The sequence below is a fragment of the Trifolium pratense genome, linkage group LG1 (genome assembly GCF_020283565.1).
Source record: "Trifolium pratense cultivar HEN17-A07 linkage group LG1, ARS_RC_1.1, whole genome shotgun sequence".
Lineage (NCBI taxonomy): Eukaryota > Viridiplantae > Streptophyta > Magnoliopsida > Fabales > Fabaceae > Trifolium > Trifolium pratense.
Window position 1 is genome coordinate 4,007,043 of NC_060059.1, and position 22,703 is coordinate 4,029,745.

General features: G+C 31.9%; 3 protein-coding genes across 4 annotated transcripts; 2 read left to right on the plus strand and 1 right to left on the minus strand.

Moving 5' to 3' along the window:
• Positions 1 to 483: 483 nt before the first annotated feature.
• LOC123923422 (40S ribosomal protein S29) lies at positions 484 to 1,793 on the plus strand. The gene is made up of 3 exons (XM_045976115.1): positions 484 to 642; positions 1,382 to 1,481; positions 1,581 to 1,793. The coding sequence occupies exons 1-3, from the start codon at positions 581 to 583 to the stop codon at positions 1,587 to 1,589; spliced, it is 171 nt and encodes a 56-aa protein (XP_045832071.1). The 5' UTR covers positions 484 to 580; the 3' UTR covers positions 1,590 to 1,793.
• Positions 1,794 to 12,099: 10,306 nt separating this feature from the next.
• Positions 12,100 to 18,335, plus strand: LOC123921535 (QWRF motif-containing protein 2). 2 transcript variants are annotated; one of them, XM_045974126.1, is made up of 6 exons: positions 12,100 to 13,831; positions 15,244 to 15,363; positions 15,668 to 15,781; positions 15,863 to 15,952; positions 17,676 to 17,786; positions 17,883 to 18,335. In XM_045974126.1, exons 1-6 carry the CDS (start codon positions 12,479 to 12,481, stop codon positions 17,943 to 17,945), a joined length of 1,851 nt encoding a protein of 616 aa, XP_045830082.1. In that variant the 5' UTR covers positions 12,100 to 12,478; the 3' UTR covers positions 17,946 to 18,335. The 2 variants fall into 2 exon arrangements, with proteins under 2 accessions (XP_045830082.1, XP_045830089.1); XM_045974133.1 differs by having other exon boundaries at positions 17,679 to 17,786.
• A 1,427-nt stretch (positions 18,336 to 19,762) lies between these two features.
• Positions 19,763 to 20,852, minus strand: LOC123921551 (LOB domain-containing protein 37-like). Its single transcript, XM_045974144.1, has 2 exons — positions 20,536 to 20,852; positions 19,763 to 20,420 (listed from the first exon to the last, which is right to left on the minus strand). Exons 1-2 carry the CDS (start codon positions 20,717 to 20,719, stop codon positions 19,990 to 19,992), a joined length of 615 nt encoding a protein of 204 aa, XP_045830100.1. The 5' UTR covers positions 20,720 to 20,852; the 3' UTR covers positions 19,763 to 19,989.
• Between the last annotated feature and the right edge of the window lie 1,851 nt (positions 20,853 to 22,703).

Below are 22,703 nucleotides of genomic sequence, written 5' to 3' on the forward strand. Positions count from 1 at the left end.
TGAGACTTTGTACTTCAAATGTGAGACTTTTAGGATTCTGTCCGACACTTAACTATCAGAAGTTATAAAAATGAGATTTTTTTGAGATAAAAATACCCTACCAAGATTTTTATAACGTTCGCTGCTTAAGTAGCGGATATTATAAAAATTTTGGTAAGATGTTTTTAACTCAAAAATTACTCATTTTTTACACGTCCGCTACTTAAGTGGCAAAAGGGTAAAATGAAAGACTCGTAGGAAGTGCGAGTAACCAGTAGAGTGGAAAAAGTAAATCTCAAAAAATATCCTCTAATAAATGAAGGACTTATGGGATTTTGATTAATTTAGGAGGCGAAAAGCATCGATAAAAAAGTTGAGGTAGTAATAAGTAATTGTTTATATCATATATTAAGTGATACTGGCCCAATATTCAGCCCAATTATTATTTAACCCACCAAACAAAAATATAACTGAAACCCTAATTTGATTCTTTATATAAATTGGTATTTGCAGGTTTCAAATCATTCGCTACACACAATTCTTCATCGGCGGCGCGTTTAGGTCTCTCCGGCGAAAATCAAATCAACCAAAGCAATAAGCCATGGGACACTCTAACGTCTGGAACTCTCACCCCAAGACCTATGGTCCTGGTTCTCGCACTTGGTATGTTCATGTTTCAATCATCGATCCTCATAATCTATTCGATTCATATCTGTTTCAAGTATTTGTTTTTTCATCCAAATTTCATCGTTTTGATCCCTAATTTATGACGTTAAATCGTTTCTCTTACCGATTTTATATCCCACTTGTTTTTTTTAATAGGGTTGTAATTTTTTAAATTTTGGTTAGGATTGATGAATCATGTTATGTATAATTGTACTGTTTTATTTTGGTTTGGATTGGTGAATCATGTTATGCATAATATGCTTTGGGATATTTTTGTGTTATATCATGTATTGATGTGATTTTTTATGGCTAATTGGTGAACAAATCTTCACTCTCAGTCCCTTAGATTGGTTAGATTGTTTATTCAGCACCCTAATTAGATTTCCATTTTTGAGTTCTTTAGCTAAACTTGTTCATTTTCATGGAAATTGTACGTTGGCGTTCGAGGCATAGCGGTTCTAGTGCTGCAAGTTGTAAATATCACTGATAATAATAATAATAATAATAATAATAATAATGAGGATTTAGCTGGAAATTGCAGTGTTGTTTATCGCTCTTTGTTACCGAGTGAAACTCCAATTAGTTTGTAATAGTTTGATTGAACATTGAACATTAATGTTTCTTAAAGTATATAATCTTAAATATTTAGTTGATGATTGGTAAGATGTTTGTAATATTTAAATTATAAACTATCTTGCTGACTGTGATCTTGTTTCCTGTTTTTGATTACTTGCAGCCGTGTGTGCGGTAATTCACATGGATTGATCAGGAAGTATGGCCTTATGTGCTGCAGGCAATGCTTCCACAGCAATGCCAAGGAAATTGGTTTCATTAAGGTAAATAATTGGATCTGCTATCTTCATATTTTATCTTTTAAACTTTCGGTTTTGAATTTCTGTATGTTGACACTTTATTTTTGTTTTATTATGTTGCAGTACCGCTGAAGAGCTATTGTATCTGCCGAACCAATGTTAGGTTTTGGCATTAGAATGTTGTGATGTGAGGTGGTTTTGTTTGAAGTAACTTTATTTAGACGAAATGTTTGAAGAAACTTGACAATTGTTTTTTGCATCTAGTTTATTTATCAGACCTTATGTTGTTGAATCAAGATTGAGAATCCTTTTATATATATTGCTTTTTACTTCTGACTTCCCTGTTTGTGATGGTATATTTGGTTATAAAGTTTTAATTGATTTCATTGTTAAGTAAAATTTAAGGTATAATAATGATCTCATTGCATGCATCCTGTATGGCTGGCTGTATATGGTCTCCTTTCATCTCTGTGGATGTTTAACAAAGAAATTCAAGTATAACACTTTAGTTCTATAGTATTGAGCTATAATTGGTTATTTTAACAAATTCATTCAGGCGTTTGTTCTCATACCATCCCAATTTGGTATCCTGCTCCCCATTTTGAAATTAATTAATTATGTTTATAAACTTGACTTAAACCTGCATTATAAAGTTGACTTAAACCTGCATTGTATTTGTATAAGCTATTTTTTATAAGCTGAAAAATAAGCTGATATGTTATGATACATTTTGATATAGGAAATTAATAGAAATGTATTTTTTATCATAACAAGTGGGGTTACTTTTTTTTTGTGAGTTGCAACCTTTTCACCATACATAAACATGTGTTAGATTAGATGTTAGATATGATTATCTTATCAGTCAATTGGTGGTCTGTTCTAAACACATTGTTCGCCTTTTTTATTGAGTAAAACACATTGTTTGCTAATTATATCTTTCCGTTTGTATTAAAGTTGTGTTTTGAAAATTTGTTATCTATCCTGTTTCCTTTCTTTTCCTTTCATGTATGAAGCTTGGGAAAAACAGATTCGGATACTCCAATTTTTTCCCTTCGTGTTGGTGTTGGTCATGCTAAAGTAATCATAGTCATTCACTTCTTTTCCTTTTTTAAGTGCTTTTATGCTCTTTGTGGTTTATCAAACCATTGCATTAACGAGAGATGACTTGGCCAAAAAGATATGAGAGGATTTAGAGCTTGTTTGTTTCAGTTTTTTTTTCAAAAAAAAAAAATGTATTTTTTCCAAAAAAAAACTATTTTTTTATCTTACTTGTGTTTATGTTTCAGATATTTTCAAAAATCATTTTTGTAAAAAAGTCATTTTTTTCATTAAAATGAGAATCTATTTTCAATAGCTTTTATCAAAATCCATTTTTTTATCATTCATATCCCTCACCATTAGGGACGGATTCAAAGGGGGGTAGACAATCGCCAAGGCCCCCTCCCCCTCATATATGTATATAATAATAATAATATATATTATCAAGTCTCAACTCAACTATCTATTTACAATACTTTAGTTTAGTATTATACATACATAAAATAATATTATAATATGATAAAAATACACGCATAAAAAAATAGTATATATATATGGGGAGAGCAAACAGTGATTTCTTCTTTAAATATATGAGATGTTGTCAATACAGTGTATTGAAATAATAAAAATATTTTTAAATCTGTCTATTATTAGTAATGTTTTGGACAAATTGACTAATACAAAACATATTTGAGGACCAAACTAACAAATAAAAGATAAATTTGAACGTTTGAGAATCAAAATAACTAAAAAAAACATATGTTTAAGAGTCAAAATAATTATTCTTATTTTTGGCCCCTTTATAGTAAGTTTTTGGATCCGTCCCTGTTCACCATCTTTAAAAAAATAGATTTTAATGATTGTAAACAAACAGCAAATAGCTTTAGATTTTTTTCAAAATCTCTAAAAAAAATGATTTTCTTGAAAATTGATTTTTTTTCAAAATTTTTTTTTTTTTTTTAAATCTCAAACATAGGCTTATTTTCTGTGAAATCACGCTTGTTACATAATAAAGTTAGAAAGAAAGAAAAAATAGGATTTGTAAGTTGAACGTTTTGATTCCACTCTATTTTAGGTTAAACCAAGGAGAGTTTACAAATAATTTTACTATTTTATTCAAACCATTCATTGGTTGGTCATATGCATGTGGAAATTGGGAAGCTTCCTAGTTTTTTTTTAAAGATGGCAAGTGGTTTCCAATAAGCAGGCTATATATTAAAACCAAACCCTATCACAATATCCAATTCCAATTAGAGTGTATTTGCATGTGATAATATTGCAATAAAAACAAAAATTACAGGTGCCGATTATTAGCTGAGAGTACAAGAATCATTAGGTCGAAGTGTTATGGAACTATGGGAGTAATAACTAGTTTTGATAAGCTGAAAATTGTTTATGTTACCTGCTTTATAAGCTGTACCAACCAAACACTAAATGCTAACCTCTAATTACATTCCTTCCTTTTCAAGGCATTTCATTTCAGCACCGTATTTTACTAGTACATTAGAGAAGAATATGATTTGTCATCATTAATTTTGCTTTTTTTTTTTTTTACAATTGATTTTAATTTAGTTAGAATTTAAAGCTTATTTGTCAGAAGAATTTAAAGCTTAGTCCTGCAATTAGTTTTCAGTCTCAAATTTAAAGCATACACTTTATTATGCGTTGATTATTATGGGAAAAATTAGTTTTTACCTCAACTTAAAATAGTACGGTTATACCAAAAAAAAAATAGTACAGTATTAAGCCACTATATTTGGTCTAGTGGTGAGTGGTCTGAGTAGTACGTTATAGGTCCTGGTTCGATCCCCAGCTCAATGTAAACAAAAAAAATAAATAGTACGGTATTCTCACCACAAATTCAGACAATTTTTCTCATAAATTTTGTCAACAAACATATGTTTCTGATAGTTTTTAAATGAAACAAAATTACAACACTTCTTAGAAAATGAAATACTTGGGAGTGTTGAGCACTCTGAGTTAGTGTGAATATATATATTTTTTAAACGTCAAAATATATATATATATATATATATATATATATATATATATATATATATATATATATATATATATATATATATAGGTGTGATATGGCGTTGTGACCTCTTGGTGGTCTTTAATCTTTAGTCTTTGATCTTTTAATAATTTGTAGATTTTAATTCGTCTTCAATTTTTTCTATGTACAATGATATGATTTTTGAAATATTTTTTGTTAATAACAATAATAATAAAAATTGTTCAATATTGGTTAATGTATTTTTTTTCTACGTATTTTTGTTCAATAAAAATTAATTATACATGATCTTGACCTCACTACGTATACTTAAAAGTTCTAAAGAAAATGATCATGAACTTACTAGTCAAATTTGTCGGATTCATCCATACTTTTACATAAATAAATGCATTTACATATAAATAAATTGTTTTACATTCAATTTACTTTTAACTATAATCAATTTTTTCATAAAATTAATTCATTCAAACTTAGTAAATGTTTGTCAAAGACAGCTAGCAGAACCAAACACAATAGATACTTCAAACTTCTTGTTGAGGGTATAACATGGTTTTAGTAGAGAAATGGATGCTCTATGCCGTGCCAAGGACTTAGTCACACACACTAAGGTATGTTTAATAGGATTTAAGGTGTGTTTAATAGGACTAAATGTTAATCTTTCCACACACAATTTCACATGCAGTGTTGCAAATTAAACAACATTCATTAGTTTTCTAAAGGATTGAGACCCATTGGAGAGAAGGGACCCTATAAAAATTGGAATGAACAGTATTTTTTTTGGTCGGTGAGATGTTTAGAAAAGAATAAAAAAGAAGTGGTTATATTTTATTAAAATGTCAAAGCAGTCCTTATACAACTAAGATATTAATGGAAGAAAAATAATTTTTTGTTAAGAATTTGTCTACCATTTTTTTGCTCCGCATACTGCAAATTACATAAATTTGGAGCATGTATTAATTAAATAGTTCTAAAGCTGTGCAAAGGGACCCTTATTACTAATTCAAATTCACCACAAAAATCATGTAAACTATGGGCTTATCTGCAAAACTATGTTCTATTTATTGTCTTTTTTAAACTTATCTATTATTAGTATAAATATCTATGGAACTAATTGAGAAATTTTATACAAATGATTTATGAAAACAACTTATAACATAAAAGAAAATATATTGCGTCAAAAAAATAAAATAGTATAGCCTTTAAGAAAAATAATTTGACTTTATTTCATATTGTATCATAAAAATAGCTTAAAGTACTTATATTTTAAATAATTGTTATATAAGTGTTTAATTAAAATCATTATCCTAACACCAAAAAAAAAATCATTATCCAATCAGTGTCTTGTTCCATTTTATATTTGTGGCTTCCAAAGATAGCTCAAGAGTGTAAGAAAGTAATAAACACAAGTAAAAGAATTAGATTCAAATGTTTCAAGCTATCTCATTCCTTTAGTTTTGATTTTTTTTTTTTAACTCATTAAAAATGTTTTCTTATTCTACTAATTAAGCAAATTAAAATAGATGTAACTCTTGAATATATGGTTTTTCTTTACTACAAAATTATAAGCAAAGTACCAAGAGATGACCTCATAATTCGTATAATGTAATGCATGACCTTTGGAAAGAATATATAGTCACACAAGTAACCTATCATTTTCAGGTTCTCTTTTTTCTAGTAACAAAAATTGCACTTTTCACTTAATTAACTTTAAGATAGAGGGAGATAAGGTTCCTTGAATGCATTGCTTGAGGGGAGGTTTCTCAAAAGTAAATAATGAGTAAAATGAAAAGAGTGAATAATGAGTAAAGATAACCCATATATAAAGTTAGGAAATATTCCACCCACAAATATATGAGTAAAGAGAGCTTAATTCAATTTAAGCAAATTTTCAATTTTATTTTTAAAAGTAGACATACACTACATCATAATTATTTTTTTTATGTCAAATTTGTCATCATTCAAAGTAAGATCAAAGAATACCAAAATTTTTCCAGCTGACTTAAATAAGAAATTACATAAAATGGGGTCTTGAGTACTAAAAGCACTATCTCGTCAAATCAAATAGCAAGAATCTTGAATCTTTAGCTTCAAGGATTATTAACCTCCAAAGCAATATAATAATAAACACATTTTGGAGCATGCAAAATAGCCGCCAATACACAAACCAACTTTGAAGTTACAAAGTTTAGTATCACATTTTTTTTTCCTTGCTAATACTAATAAATAATTAATCACATACTTTCTCTTATGTGGGGTTGATATGTGGATAGGAAAAGCAAAGTTAGAAAGCTATGGGAAAGGTAATTAAAATAATTTCCTTAAACCCATAATAATCACTTCCGAAGCAAAGTTAATTTATTTATTAATATCTTATAAACGGATACCTTTGAGTGGTTGTTTATAAACTTTTAACATATTATTCCATTGAGTGTGCCTTAAGTTACATGCCTTCAAATTAGAATTATGCCTTTTCTCATCATTTTATGATACATTTGCTAATGAAACAGTATAACCATAAGTACTATTTGTCTTCTAATACCATTGGAAATTATACAATCAGTATTCAGTGAAGGTTTATTGAAGTGGGGACATAAATCATGCTAGATTATATTTATAATTATGAACTATAATTAGTCTTAATTATAGCTTATATTATCTGGAAATTAACAATTTGACTTGCCAAAAGTGAAAATAACTGAGGGAATAGTACAAAATACAAGCTGTGTCCTTTATTGTTGAAGTAAGCTAGTTGTGGTGGATAGTCATGCTGCTCTAAATAATTATTAATGTTAAAAAGTCTCATAAAATGACTTTATAAGTTGGAGTCATCTCTCTTCTTATAAGCTGATATCTTAGGGTTGAAACTTGAGACCAATCTAAATCTAAATTTTAATATAACATTATAGTTTGTCTAAAATTTGTTAAGTCATTTGGTATTAGGTATTTGGGTTGTCGCGTCTAATTCACTCACAGACATAAAAGATACATATTCTCTCCGTCCCAAAATATAAGTAAAAGTGAGTCAAAGAAACTTGATGTATTTGTTTAAAGGGTGATGTTAACTTGTGCCCTAAGGGCACATGTTAAGCTACCTAAAAATAGAAATATAACATTTAATGATACAAATAATTTAATTTTTAGATAAATGAATACACCACAAGTTCAATAATTTTTTTTCCACATTTATCTTCTTAACATGTGCCCTTAAGGGCACAAGTTAACATTCTCCTTGTTTAAAAATTTGGATCAAATACATTCACTTTTGTTAACCAACTTTTACTTATATTTTGAGACGGAGGGAGTATGTGTTAAGAGTTCAACATTAAATGATATATGGTCTTAAATAAATTTATATAAATAAAATCGTTGAGTATCTGTTATCCGACTACTCAAGTATTAAATAAGATATGACATTAAAATAAAAATGGTGTAGCATTAAGACCCAACTTAAATTTTAATAATTAGTTAATTGCAACAACAAACACAAAGATTAGTTCTAACAAACCCCAAGTCATCTGGTTTGTTGCAAGTTCTATTCTATTGCTTCTAGGGTCACCTGGAAATTATTTTGGATAGAGATGTGGCAAGGTCTAGCCAGGTGCTAAAGTACTGTAATTACTTTTTATTTTATCTTTATAATCCATCACATTTTGTTGTGATACAAATCAATCACAATCTATATAGCACTACTAGGCATTGCATTAGTGCATTTTAATTTTTCCCTTATCAATCAACTGTTAAATACTTGTACCCTTTAACTATTTAGTTTTGGGTTTGATCTCTAACCAATGCGTATGAAGAAGTATTTGTTGGGAGAGATCAACCCCTTAAATAAATCTTAATTATCTCGAAGGAATTAGTCTCTGCAGTTGCACGTGCGAAAGATATCTTTAGCTTATTTTTTTCCCCTTATGATAATCGAGTGATTCAACTCTAATGGCACACATGTGAACTAATGGCATTACATGTGAGCAAAATTATACTATTAAGGTTAAGGAAGAGATCGATAGCTTCAATATAAGATTTTTGTATTTTGTGCAGTTTTTTGGATTAATTAAATGTTTTGTCAAGCCACTATCTTAGCTAGAAGTCTCACAATATTAAATTTTGTATTTTAGTTGAATTGCTGCATAGTTTAGTCTTGTTTTTTTTCTTTAAAATATGAATTATGTCTGCTAGTGATTATATTTGAATTATATTATGATCCCTATTAATCAGAAATGAAAGTTAAACAATATATTATTTAAATTATAAGACTCTCTTACTTAGTGAACTAGCAGTTTAGATTGAGTTTTATTCGCAGACTAAAGTCATATAAATTAGGTTCGATCTCCTGCAATAATCAGTATGTAAATTGCTGACCTTTAAAGAGGTAATAATTTTTTGAGTCTTACATAATGGGCACCCGAGAATTTTTACCAGATGACGTCCACTGTCCATCTATATTATATACATTTATTTTTTAAAAATTGTTACTACAGTGATGAAAAGTGATAAAATGTTAGGATTTTATTGAATAGATAATGTTACGGTTGCCTCACATAATACTTAAACTATGAGACTCTTTTTCGTTGTGGGCTTACTTCATAATGTAACAAATTATTACTTGATATGTATTTAACTTGAGACTTATTACTGTGAGTCTGTGATCACTAGAGCAAATAAACTAACATTTTAATGAAGCTTAGTTAGTAATTAAATAACGAGGGAGCTACGCCGTCAGCATATGGAAGAGTCACATTTTTAAATATTTATTAACACAAGATGCTTTCAGATGAAATTAGCTATACAAACATTCACAGGGCAAAGGAAAAATAAAACAAAAGTTACAAATATATTTGGGATATTTTATATACTACCATTATCTTTCATTTATTTTAGTGTGAAAATATTATTGGCCAAAATTGATGAAATTAATTAATTAAATCTGAAGAAGGTTGGAGAACAAAAATTAAGATGTTAATATATAAGAAGCGTTCAAATTAAAGCTTGCAATGAGTGTATTAGATGGAAAGGGACATATAGAAAAAGATGTGGTATCTTAATCTAATTATTAAAATTGATTAATAATAAATTGATTATATAGCTTAGCTTAGCTTGCAAAAATCACAATTAGCCAACACCATTGCCTTTATGGTTGATAATGTCTAAGCTTTAGGGGCATTTCAATTCATTTAGTAATTGATAACATCAACCACTGTTTTTGCTTTCATTAACGTTAGCTCATTCATCTCTTTCCTAATGAAGTAATCTATCTCAATCTCTCTCTATATAGTATATACACACACATTATACATTATTAATTAACTCTATATAAATATTATATACACACACATTATACATTATGATATTATATAGTACTTATAATTTATATCACGTGAGAAATTAAGAAATAGTACTCTCATTGTTAGGTACATTTATTTTTATTTTCCAAATTGTGAAATTATATACACGTCTGAATAATTGAATTAGTATTTCACACCAATAGGCAACATGAACGAGACAACCATCTATATAATAGAATATTAACGGGACAAATATTGAAAGACTATATTTTCTCACTTTCTTTTCCACCATCTAAAATATTTTTTATCCCCTTCCTCATTCTCCACTTTGGGGAGAATTCTTTCCCTATTCCCTTCCTTGCGGTTCTCCGCAATTCACGCAGGATGTTAAAAGTCTCACATTGGTTAGAAATATGGTAAAGATATGTAGTGCAAACTTCAACTCTCAAGCTAACTTTTGTGGTTGAGTATAGATCTCCCAAATTCTAATATGGTATCAGAGCCTATCTTAAATCCATTTGTTATTTGTTGTGGAGACCTCCCATATTTAGGCCACCCGTTGTTGTTGATTTCACGTTCCAACTTGTTCAGTTCTGGACGTGAGGGTGTGTGTTAGAAGTCCCATATTGGTTAGAGATATGGTAAAGATAGCATTTATAAGTGTAATGCAAACATCAACTCTCAAGCTAGCTTTTGTGGTTGAGTATAGGTCTCCCAAATTCTAATATGGTATCAGAGCATCTCCCCGACAGGGGCGTCTCCGGGTTTTAGGAGACCCTGCGCAAAATATAAAAGTGACCCCTTAATATAAAAAATTTATTTTTTTTATAAAAAAAAACTGTCGATTTAAATTGCGTATAATATAAAAAAATCATTTTTATTCTTGTAAACATATAGATTATCAATATTAAACCAATTGCATCAAATCAAATGGGATAAGAAATACAAAATAATTATCTTAGTATATAATGTCAAAAAGGAACCTCCTAATCTGAGTTTAAATTTTATGGAAAGATTAAAATGGACTAAAACTATATTTCCGAGTATAGATAACTAATCTATTGATACTCATATGATATTATATGAACATTAACAATATATAACTATTAGTTTAGGGCCTAAAAATTAATCTATTAATATACATCTGATATTTTATAGGTATAAATAATATATCAGTAATATTATAGGACCTCAAAATTTTGAACTGAGACCCTCAAATTTTTGAGGCCCGATGCCGTCGCACACCTTGCACATGTGTGCAAGCCGCCACTGCTCCCCGATCCGTTGGGCCACCTGTTATTAGGTTTCCGCTATTGGGCCACCCACCGTTTATATCCACGCACCAAGCCCAATAGTGTTGGGCGTGAGGAGGTATGTTAAGAAGTCTCACGTCGGTTGTGAGATGACATTGACAAGTGTTTATAAGTAAGTGACAATCCTCACTTTACAAGCCGGTTTTGTAAGGATGAGTTAGGCCCAATACTCATTTCTTAGAAGCTTTGTAAGAAGTAAGACAAAGTCGCTCTCCTTCGCTCGCTCCGTACTTGACTTACGAGCTCGTGTAGTACTCGCCTCTACCTCTAGAGTCTTTTTTACACAAATATGATCACTAAAATAAGAAAAAAACAATATGAAGATGAGAACTCGATTATATAATATTTGGTTGATTCTTTGATTTCTACTTATAACTGAGGGAAGTCGCATCCGCCCCATCACAAGCACCTACAATGTCATGATCACATTGGTTTACCCTTTTTTCTTTGGTAGTTTAACGGACGATCGCCCCTCCAACAATAAAAGGTATAAATATGGAAACTTCTCTGCCATTTGGATCGGAGAATTTATAGAGGAAATCGGCTTTTAAATATTCGATTGGTGATAGAAAATACAAATATATATACTATACTCATTAGTTTTTTATTGAAATTATTCACTGTTTAAAAGATGATATATATTTATAAGGAAGGATAATTTCTACTTTATAGGTCAATTTTATAGGGTTATGTTATATCAAACTGTCAATTTTAAGATATTATCACAGTTTCCTCCACAATCTACTTGGCCTTCTTCTGCCCACGATACGATTTATATTTGTACCCAAAATCTAATAATATTAAGCGAGAGTGCGCGTTAATATATCAATTTTTTTAAAAAAAAAATCCAAATAAATTCACTATTCACAGTAGTACACTACACACTTACACAGTAACTTAGAGACCAAATTTCCATTTTGACTTTGAGTGAGGGAAAGAAAAAAGGATTAATAATAGTAATAAGAAGCTTAAAAAACTAACAAAACGTCGTTTAGTTCATTCAACTTAATTAACACACTAACGTTCCTCCAAAGATTCACCAAAACCAAAACCAAAACCAAAACAAAACCCCACACAACTCAAAAAACAATTAAAATCCTTAATTCATTTTCCATATAATTTCTTTTTTATTTTTGTTTATTCACCTACTTCACTTTCTCTCTCTAAAATCCCACAAACAAAAAACGCAGTTTCTCTCTCTCTCTCTCTCACTCACACTGTTCCTTCCTTCTAAAATTGCTGAATCTGAAACAAAACCCATTTTCCATCTCCTTGATCTGCACCACTTTCACTCTTCTACACTTCAGATTCTTCATTTTTCAAGCCATGAAGTTAACAATGTGAGCTCAAGTTTTCATCTTTTTTGCAATGGTGGCTGCCATTTCACAAAACCCATTAACAACCTCTTCTTCAAGAACTTCCGACAAAGACATCATCAACAACAACAATGGTGTCTTACCCAGAAAAAAAGGTAGACAAATTTCTTCAAGGTATATGTCACCTTCACCTTCAACTTCAACAACAACAACAACATCATCGTCAACAACAACAACAACTACAACAACAACAACATCTTCATCTTCTTCTTCTAGAAGATTTGCTTCACCCCTTTTGTCTCGTTCGACGAATTCATCATCAACACCACTTGTTGCTCCTAAACGTTCTCAGTCGGTGGACCGTAGGAGACCTCGACCAACAACCCCAGTTCCTGAAGCAACAAAGCTTCTAGTAACTTCTACTAGGAGTTTGTCTGTTTCTTTTCAAGGTGAGGCTTTTTCACTTCCTATTAGTAAGAGTAAAGCTAAAGCTGTTACGCCGGAGCGACGGAGGGTTACTCCAGTCGCCGGTAAAGGAGATCAGGGTGAAAACTCGAGACCCTCAGATCAACATCGGTGGCCGGCTCGGTCGAGACAGCCGAATCATTTGTCGAGGAGTGTTGATTGTAGTAGTGGTGGTGTTGGTGGTGGTGGTGGTGATGGGGAGAAGAAGAAGGTTGTTGGAAAAGTTGTGCGTGCATTGCAACAATCAATGGTTATGGAGAGTGGTAGAAGAAGAGCTTCTTTTGATGGATTAGGTGGTTTGAGTTTGGATTTAGGGAAAACTACTCAATTGAGTAATGAATCTTCTTTGAATTATGATGTTAATGCTTCTGATACTGATAGTGTTTCATCTGGTAGTAATTCAGGAGTACATGATTCTTCTCTTGGGACTCTTAAGGTTCCGAGGGAAAATCGTGGCATTGTTGTTTCTTCAAAGTTTTGGCAGGAAACTAATAGCCGGTTGCGTCGGTTACAGGATCCTGGTTCACCTTTGTCAACTAGTCCTGCTTCAAGAAGTAGTGTTCCACCTAAGAATTCTCAATTGAAAAGGTATAATAGTGATGGTCCTGTGTTATCACCTCGAACAACGGCTTCTCCTATAAGGGGAAATGCACGGCCTGCTTCTCCGAGTAAACTTTGGGCATCTGCTGCATCGTCGCCATCAAGGGGGTTTACTAGTCCTTCTAAGGTGAGAAGTGCGGTTGCTAGCTCTATCAATAGTAATTCTGGTAATTCGCCTTCGATTCTTAGCTTCTCGGCTGATGTGAGGAGAGGGAAGATAGGGGAAGATCGGATATTTGATGCGCATACTTTGAGGCTTCTTTATAATCGGTATGTGCAGTGGCGGTTTGTCAATGCTAGGGCTGATGCTACATTCATGGTGCAGAAATTGAATGCAGAGGTATGATTAAGTTTATGTTCTGTCTAACTGTATTCCATATTATGGTTTTTGTTACTTGTTATGTTAGTGATATGAATATCTCAATTGTTTGTTGTTTTTGTTACCATATTAGATCAATGAGAAATTGTGCATAGGGATTTATTGTCAAACAACATTAGAAGCCTGGTGCTAGAAATTTAGGCTGCTAAGCTAAGATCTTAGGGTCAATGATGAATGCTGCTGTCTTACTTTTATGGAAACGGCTTAGATTTCAGAGAATGCAGATCGACTGAGATGATGAACTCATTCTGCATGTATTGTATTCATATTCTTAGTCTCAAAATGTAGATAGTATTTCTCATTATAGTTCCATTGCCCTTATGTGTTTGGGGATTTCAAATTTTTCAATTGTTGCAAAGTATCATTCTAATTGTGGATAAAGCACACCCATTAGCGGATGATCTAGACTTTAATGTTCTGTACTTCTGTTCAAAATGTCTTTAGAAAACTTATATGACAGCTACTAGTCACGGTTTATGCATTATGAGTTAAGAATCTCACCGACAACACCAAGAAACTATCTTATTGGCCGTGATCTAATGGATGCTCTACAGTGAAAAGTTGTTATGCATAAATTTGCTGGTTGTGTTGACCCATATTTGGCATAACTATACTAGAATCAAATAGAACATTACAAGAATTGATTCAAATGGAAATGGAAGTAAGCTGATCTGGTATTTATTAAATGATTTTGGGAAGAATTTCCCTGATTTTACAATAGATTGTAGTTCTTCGAGGGTGTGTACTTCCATAGTATGCCATAAGGGTAAAGCCCCTAACACTTTATCAAATGACAAGAATCAAGATAGTCTCCCTCTCATCCCTTCCTATATCAATATATAACATAGTCTACCTCTCTAAATATCTCAGTCTCAACTATTCATGAATCGTAACCAACTCACTCACATTAACTCCTTTAACTAACAAACCTATGATAAATCTTCTATCTATGCGGAGAAAATTTGTATTACATGCAGAGATAAGGAATGTGTTGAATGGTGATATACTTAAGTATATGCACAGAAAATATAAGTAGTTACTGGAAATGGTTCAAGTTTACCTCAAGTAAAATTCTTTGGTGTACAGCATCACCTAATAATCATATCAGGTGTCCATCGAAGTTGCCCCATTTAATACATTACTTTGTAGGTTCTGGGAATTTATTGGTCTTCTTAGTGACGTTCAACAGTTTCATACTTAGTTGGTTTTTCAATTTGTTGACAATGTTATTCACATGTTACAGAATAATGTATTCCTACAATGTTTAGCGTAGGATGACAATGGCGACACTGTTGTGTTGCCTGATAACAATACTTCCACATGGTAATGTACTACTATATATAGGCTAAACTAAATGATTTTCATTGTGCCAGAGACATTTGTGGAATGCATGGGTAACAATCTCAGAGCTTCGGCATTCCGTCATACTTAAAAGAATCAAACTGTTATTGCTGAGGCAAAAGTTGAAGCTCACTTCTATTCTAAAGGGACAGGTATGATTCAGAACTTTCACTTTTAAAATAACTCTCTTATGCAATGGCTCAATGAGTGTAGCTCATGGAAGCTAATAAGCTTGAAACAAATTTTATTTTTGCCTTTTGGTAACATTGCTTTTGTTCAATAAATACTTGCATGCCCGTTGATATGCGTATCGACTATAACTTAATGCAATGTTAACAAGGATTCAATGTTATGTTTACATTAGAGTCATAATTAGCAATGCATTTGAATATTTGATCGGTACTTATTCTTTTATTATTAATTGCCATAATTGAAGTTTATTGTGCTTGGTCATAGATTTCGTATTTGGAAGAATGGTCCCTTCTAGATAGAGATCACTCCAGTTCTTTACTTGGAGCAACTGAAGCTTTGAAGGCCAGTACCCTCCGTCTTCCAGTTGTTAAAGCAACAGTACGTACTGCTATTTTTTCAATACCTCCTAATAATTTAAAATAGTTTGTCAAATATTGAACTGATATTTTTTTTTATCAGGCCGATGTACCAAATCTGAAGGATGCTTTGGGATCCGCAGTTGATGTGATGCAAGCAATGGCATCGTCAATATATTCTCTTTCGTCAAAGGTGATTATTTATAATGTGCATGGTTCTTTTAATTCTGTAGCGTCAATGAAGCGTTTAAAAGTTCTTGTCTAGACTTATTCTTGAAAGCTGGTATTTAAGTTAGAAGTAACACATTGCTTGATCGGTTCGGTCATTAGTAAGCCATTCTACTATTAATCGACTGTTGTTATAATTCCTGGTAAAAAGATCTTCAGATTTCAAGTTCTTCATAAAAGAGCCAAAATTTGTCACGTGGTCTTGAAACTTGGTTTACCCGTTCTCCCTTTCACGTCGATTTAACTTGGAAAGGAATTTGGTCACCAAAAATTGTCAACTTACCATTTAATGGATCATATTTATTGGTTTTTACGAATGTAACCATTAGTAAATTGAAATATTTTTTTGTAAATGCTGAAAATTTAAAATCTTAAAGGATCAAAAGCTCATAACGATGGACACAAAATATTGTCAATTGTCTTGATGTCATAAAATTCAAGTGGTTGGACTCAAGTTGTTAACAAGTTTCTGTTAAGACCGAGTCAATCGGGAGTATCCGAATTCAATCCCTAGCTTGGACAATCCTATACTTACTCATAACAATCAGATATTAAGTTAAAAATGATCAAATAAAAGTATGAAAAATATATTGTCGAGTAAACGCTTGCATGGCATCATTTATGAAGTAGAATAAATTCTTACCTATATGTGCTTAGAGCTTTGTTATAGTCTATGGTCATAGCATGTACACGTTAAACGAGGCGTCTTATCCCGGTTTGGTTCATAGTCGTAAACAAAACTTGGGAGTTGTGACATTATTCTACAATCATATTTGACCTACCAAATATTTTTTTAGACATTCTACCTCTTGCTACTAGTCATGTATACATATGTTCGTTACACACCACCCCTGTAATGTCGATTCACAATTTCACACTATCCCAAAGGAATGATCAGAATTATAATGTAGCATAGTGAGTGCATTATTAAACCTGGATTGAATATTCAAACTTTTTTTTGAAATGATTGATGTTTGGTTCCTTGAACTATCCCTTGGATCTGGGCTAACCATGCATGTGGGGGTTCATTTCTGAGGCAACATCATAGATTTTATTATTGTTATTATTTTGCTTTCTATGGTCAGCTTTTCAAATAATATGAGGAAAAGGGGCTGAGTTGTAAGTAACCACTTAGCTTATCAGGTGGGGTCATTTTTATGGATCAATCAACACCATTTTGCTGTATAATAATAACTGCCAAAACCTTTTCTTACTTGGGGACCATTTTGCTTCATCAATAAGCAAGTTTTTGATGTATCCAACTTATGAACTGTACTTTTACACCCTGAAACACTTGATTAATTCTGGAAGTGTTGAAGACAACATTCCTCCAGGCTCAAAGCCAATTACTTATTTCGCACCTGTTTAGTGAGATCAGCACTTGTGAGAGTGTTTAGGAGAGCTTATGAAAACAGCTCCATTAGTTGTTTTCATTTTAACTTTTTTCCATAAGTCTCCAACATCGCGTATGAAAATAGTTTGATATTGTTTTATCTTACTGTAGAATATGCTTATAAGTAAGCACGCATATGATAAACGCTTATGCAATAAGTACTTAATTAAGTTCTTTATCCAAACTGGGGTTTTATTCATTACGTTTCATACTAGGCCACTCATGACATGGTTTATATATAAAGATAGCAAATATTTGCACTTCTATCAGTGTATTGAAAATCATGAGTTTGTAGCAGGTGGAAGAAACTAATTGCTTGGTAGCGGAAATCCTAAAGGTAACTTCAAAGGAAAGATATTTGCTTCAGCAATGCAAGGATTTTTTGTCTTCCTTAGCAGCCATGCAGGTAATAATCATTTTCTCGTCCGAAGCTTTCTTGTACTAATTTCTACTATATCACTATTCTTAACTGCTAATGTGTGTCGAAAAACAAACGTAACAGGTCAAGGATTGTAGCTTAAGAACACATATGTTACAACTTTCTCGTGTACCAGCAGCTTCCTGACAACACGTGTGTAGAACTGATCTTATTTGACCGCTCACTCTTAATGCTAACACCACTCCCAAGCCTTTTTATTTAACACAGAAGGTAATAAGAATGGAATGGAGTCAATAGCTGGTTTTTGTTTGCTGTTTCTGAAACCTGTTTGTGGTCTTGAATGTCTTGTGTGTAGTGTATCGATGTGTCCGAAATTTTACAGTTTACAAAAGGAAACAAAAAAAAGTGGCTTTTTCTCTTCTCACTAGATAGCTAGATTAATTAAGATGTATACAAAATACCTTTGTCATTTGAGGAAAAGCTGAGTGTCTGTATGTCTGTGTATATATCAATATGTAATCAACTAATTATTGTTTAGTAGGTGTTAATTTGTGGCCTAGATTTTCTTCATTTGAATCCACAGTGTATGCTCTATTTCTTTTATTCAAGTGAATATGTTAAGTGAGTGTCACGTTAACCTCTTTTGGTGATTAACTTAGATTAGAAGCAATATGGTACAATGAATTAAAAGTGATTGTATGTATTGTCATTTGTCACTAATATCAAACAATTCTAAGAATGAGGATTGTAACGTGCAAGTGAAAAGAAGAAAGCCACTAATGTGGTCCAAATAATGCAAATAATCCCATTTCATGCTACTATTGTGGTCCTATAATAGTGCCGTTTTCTAAAGGCCTACTCCTAAGATTCTGATTTCTGTGGTGGTAACAAAAATTTCCTTAGGTTGAGTCACATGATTATATAATATAAACAATTAAGAGTGATTATATTTTGTAAAATAAAAGGCATTTAAAATGTAAATATGTTAAGTTCAATACTTGATGTAAATGATTCTAATTAATCATAAGTTGTTTGGATGTACTGTACTAAAACTGAATCATGTATGTATGCATGTACAGTAGTAAATTGCTTGCCTGCATTTTGAAAAAGTGGGGAACATGCATTTACTATTTTGGTGAGGTTGGTGAAACAGCTCATTCGTGATTACTGGAAAAGGTAGCATTATTTGATTTGATTCAATGCCTCCTCTAAGAGTCAAGGCCCGTGACATTTTTGTATACGTCCCATGTTTTGCGATTGGCAGTAAATCTTGAGACCTTCTTTTGCCGTCCTACGAGTTTCTCGTTCGCTCTATTTTTACTCATCCCCTATTTAAGTAACGGATGAGTAAAAAATGAGAAATTTGAAAAAAAAAATATCGTCCGCTATTTAATTAGTGGATGATGTTTGAGAAAATTGTAGGGTGACAAAACCGTAAATCTTTATATGTTGTATTATAGTGTTGCAAACTATAGCTACTAGCTATATGCTATTGAACAGGGCCGACCCTGGGCTGTGGTCAGGAATGTCACGCCTAAGGCCCATGATTTTAAGGGCCCAATATTTTTTTATGTGTATATAGTATTATGAAAGAATGAAAATACTTTCTTATTGTCTTAAGCTCTCAAGTTAAGATATACCAAAATAGAAATTCAAGATTTAATGATACAAGAAATTTAATGCTTCAAAAGTCAACATGCACAAATTAGCATTTAATAATTTCTATTTTTGTTTCCTTAACATGTGCCTTAAGGGCACAAGTTAACATTCTCCTTAGTTTTAAATGCTAGAAAAATACAAAAAGAAAAAAGGAACAAACTAGCAAAACCAAATTTACTATTTTCTTCTTAGAGAATTGTATTGAGTTATTTTTAGGTCTGGAATTACCCATCTATATAGTTTTTCTTTGGATTTTTTTGTTATCTAAGCAAATGTTATTGAAATAGATTATGTTTTTGTGATTTCGTTGTATTAGTGCAGTGTTATTGTTTTGTTCTTCTTGGTGCGGCAAAAATTAATTTTTTTCGTCTTATTGTGATGTTTGTTCAGGTTAGATTGACATACCAACTTGGATTCATTACATTTAAAAGTCGAAAAATATTTTATACTATTAACTTGACGATGAAAGTTTGTTCGTAAATTCATCTAGAAGTTTGTTCCTAACAACACCGAAGAGGGCATCCATTCTTTAACAGATGATACTGTTATATTGTCAATAAAGAAAAAGAGATTATAAGAATAGTGTAAGGAGCTGCTGCTGCTGCTTCCTTTGATGAGTTTGAGAATTAGCATAAACATAAACACAATCATCTGTTGTTTCTGTTCTACTTCCCAACGTAGAAGACTCCTCTGATTCTTCGGACTGTGTCTCCATACGTTGCTTTTTTGCTTGGTGGCACCTCTCTGACTGTGACATCAACCTAGATGATTGTGTTTCTTCCATCATTACCTGTTGTTGATGATCACCACCAGAACTACTTCCCTTTTCACTACTCTCATGAAGATCAGGCAGCGGTGTCAACGCGCCACCGCTACCACTCAAAACTTGCTCCACACCTAATTGACAGAATTGCCACTTGCCAGTACACAACATCCCCACTGCTCCATTCACTGGATTTATAGTCCTCCCCACAGCTTCATACATAAGTGACTGGAACATAGCTGTAATATCATTTAAACAATATATGATCAAATAATTCATTATATGTGACTACATATATATCAGTTGAATAATTGATGTATCTGGTTTATGAGAATTATGGATATTATGACATACCGGGTCTTTGGTTGGGGAGAACGGAGGAAAGGAAAGACAAGAGGGTTGCACGGCCGAAGAATTTGGTGACGAACACCGTGGCGTTAGCCTGTGCTTGTGGATTTTGTATCCATGTTAGGCAATCCCTCAGCATGCAATCCTCACTGCATCCTTTTCTCAACACACGGCAACCGTTGCAACTCATTTTTATTATGAATTATTGAAGTAATCACTCACTCTTAATTCCCTACAAAATTTATATACCTTTGAATTATTAGATGCATAAATCAGCTAGGATAGGATATAATGTGAAGAAAGGAAACTTAATTACACATTATATATGGTATAGAAGTATATATAGTGATGAAAAGTATAGGAGTGTGTTGGAATCCTTGCATCAACATTTGTTCATAATTTATTAATTTTTTTGGTACAACATTTGGTCATTTTTTTTAATAATAGAAATATTATATTGTAAATATTGAAACCATGGTTGAGTTACAAAAATATTGGGTAGGGTCATGTTGTGGGGCTAATAAGGATTCCCATGAAATGGGTGCTCTGCTCTGCTATGCTCAGTCAAGGCTGCTGCAACTCAGGTTCTCCGCAAATGTTGGGAATTTCTCCATACTTGGATTGGATTGGATAATTCTCTTCAAACTTTCCTTTTTATTCATTTACAACTTTGACCAATATTGTACATGCAGACAAATTTTACTGTTCTCATGAATTTAGTTATTCATTGTAATTATTTTCTGTCCTAATTTTTCACATAGGAATTTTGTTAAATGTGCATATTTAGATTCAAGGTAAGAATGATAAAATCACAATATCACAATTTTGTTCAACATTACGCGCACAACTGCGAAGTCGTAAAATTAAACTCAAGTAAAGACATTCAGCCTTATAATAATATTAGTATTGTCGGTTGATTTACGGAATTTTGTTACAATAAAATTCAATTTTAAAAATTACTACTGTATTTGACCTACTTGAAGATGAGTTGTAAACAATTAATTAAAGCTGAATACTATATGATGACAACTTTACAGTGAAGATATCGATATATATACTAATTGCTCTCAACTCAAGAAGTGGAGCGTGAGGTATGATGCATATTATTATTGACATAGAAATTACAGTCGGAATTTGGATACGTGGCAATTGCCATCTTTATCCAAAATGGACCACATATTCATTCATATGAACATGAACAAAGGTATGTATTTCCAACAAAATTAATAGGTTTTTTCTAATTAACCCTCACATAAATTGAGGGTAGGTGCCCTATGATGATGTGACACCAATGAAATTCATCCACATTTATTTAAGTCAAACATAATTAATTTTTTACCATAAATTATTTTGACTACTTTTATTTTCAATTAATTATATTTTATGTATTATATTCCATGAATTTATATTTTGGACCTAATTACTTTTGATTTGTTTGCTTCTTCTTCAAATTGTATTACGTCTCAAACAACTTTCTTCTTCGCGTAAAAAAAAAAAACTTTCTTCTTATCATCAAAAAACTTTCTTATTATTCTTAATGCTTTCAATCTCTGCCGCAGCCTCCACCACCATCATGTTAGCATTCTACGGCTCCTCCGCTTTTGTGTTATCCGATGTCAATCCTTATTGCAGCCTTCGCCACCGATCTACCGGATTTCTTCAAGATTCTAAAACTTGTGATTTTCAATTTCTTAGATGTTATGTTTTTTAGCGTATTTTTTCCTGTTTTTTTTTCCTTATTTTTTCCTGTTATGTCATAGAATGTGATTCCTATTCATCGTCATTTTGTTTTTGTTTGCTTTGGTTGTCCATATCGGGAAAAAATTGAAAACAAAATAGTTTAGAGAAGACAAAACGAAATTAGGAAGACAAACTAATTCTTGAACTTGTTTAGAAGTAAAAATATAAATAGTTCATCTGAACTAAAAGAAAGGTCGGACCATTGTCGGAAAACATACACACGGGAGCTCGCCCGATCACAAGTGCGGTCTACCTGAAATTTATCCGATCAAAATGAAAAGGTTCGACTATTATAAGAAGACGAACTAACTCTTGAACTTGTTTAGGGTTTAGGGTTTAACTATTGATCACAAGTAAAAATATAAATAGTTCATCTGAACTAAAAGAAAGGTCGGACCATTGTCGCAAACCTAAACCTAATTACTTAACCTAAT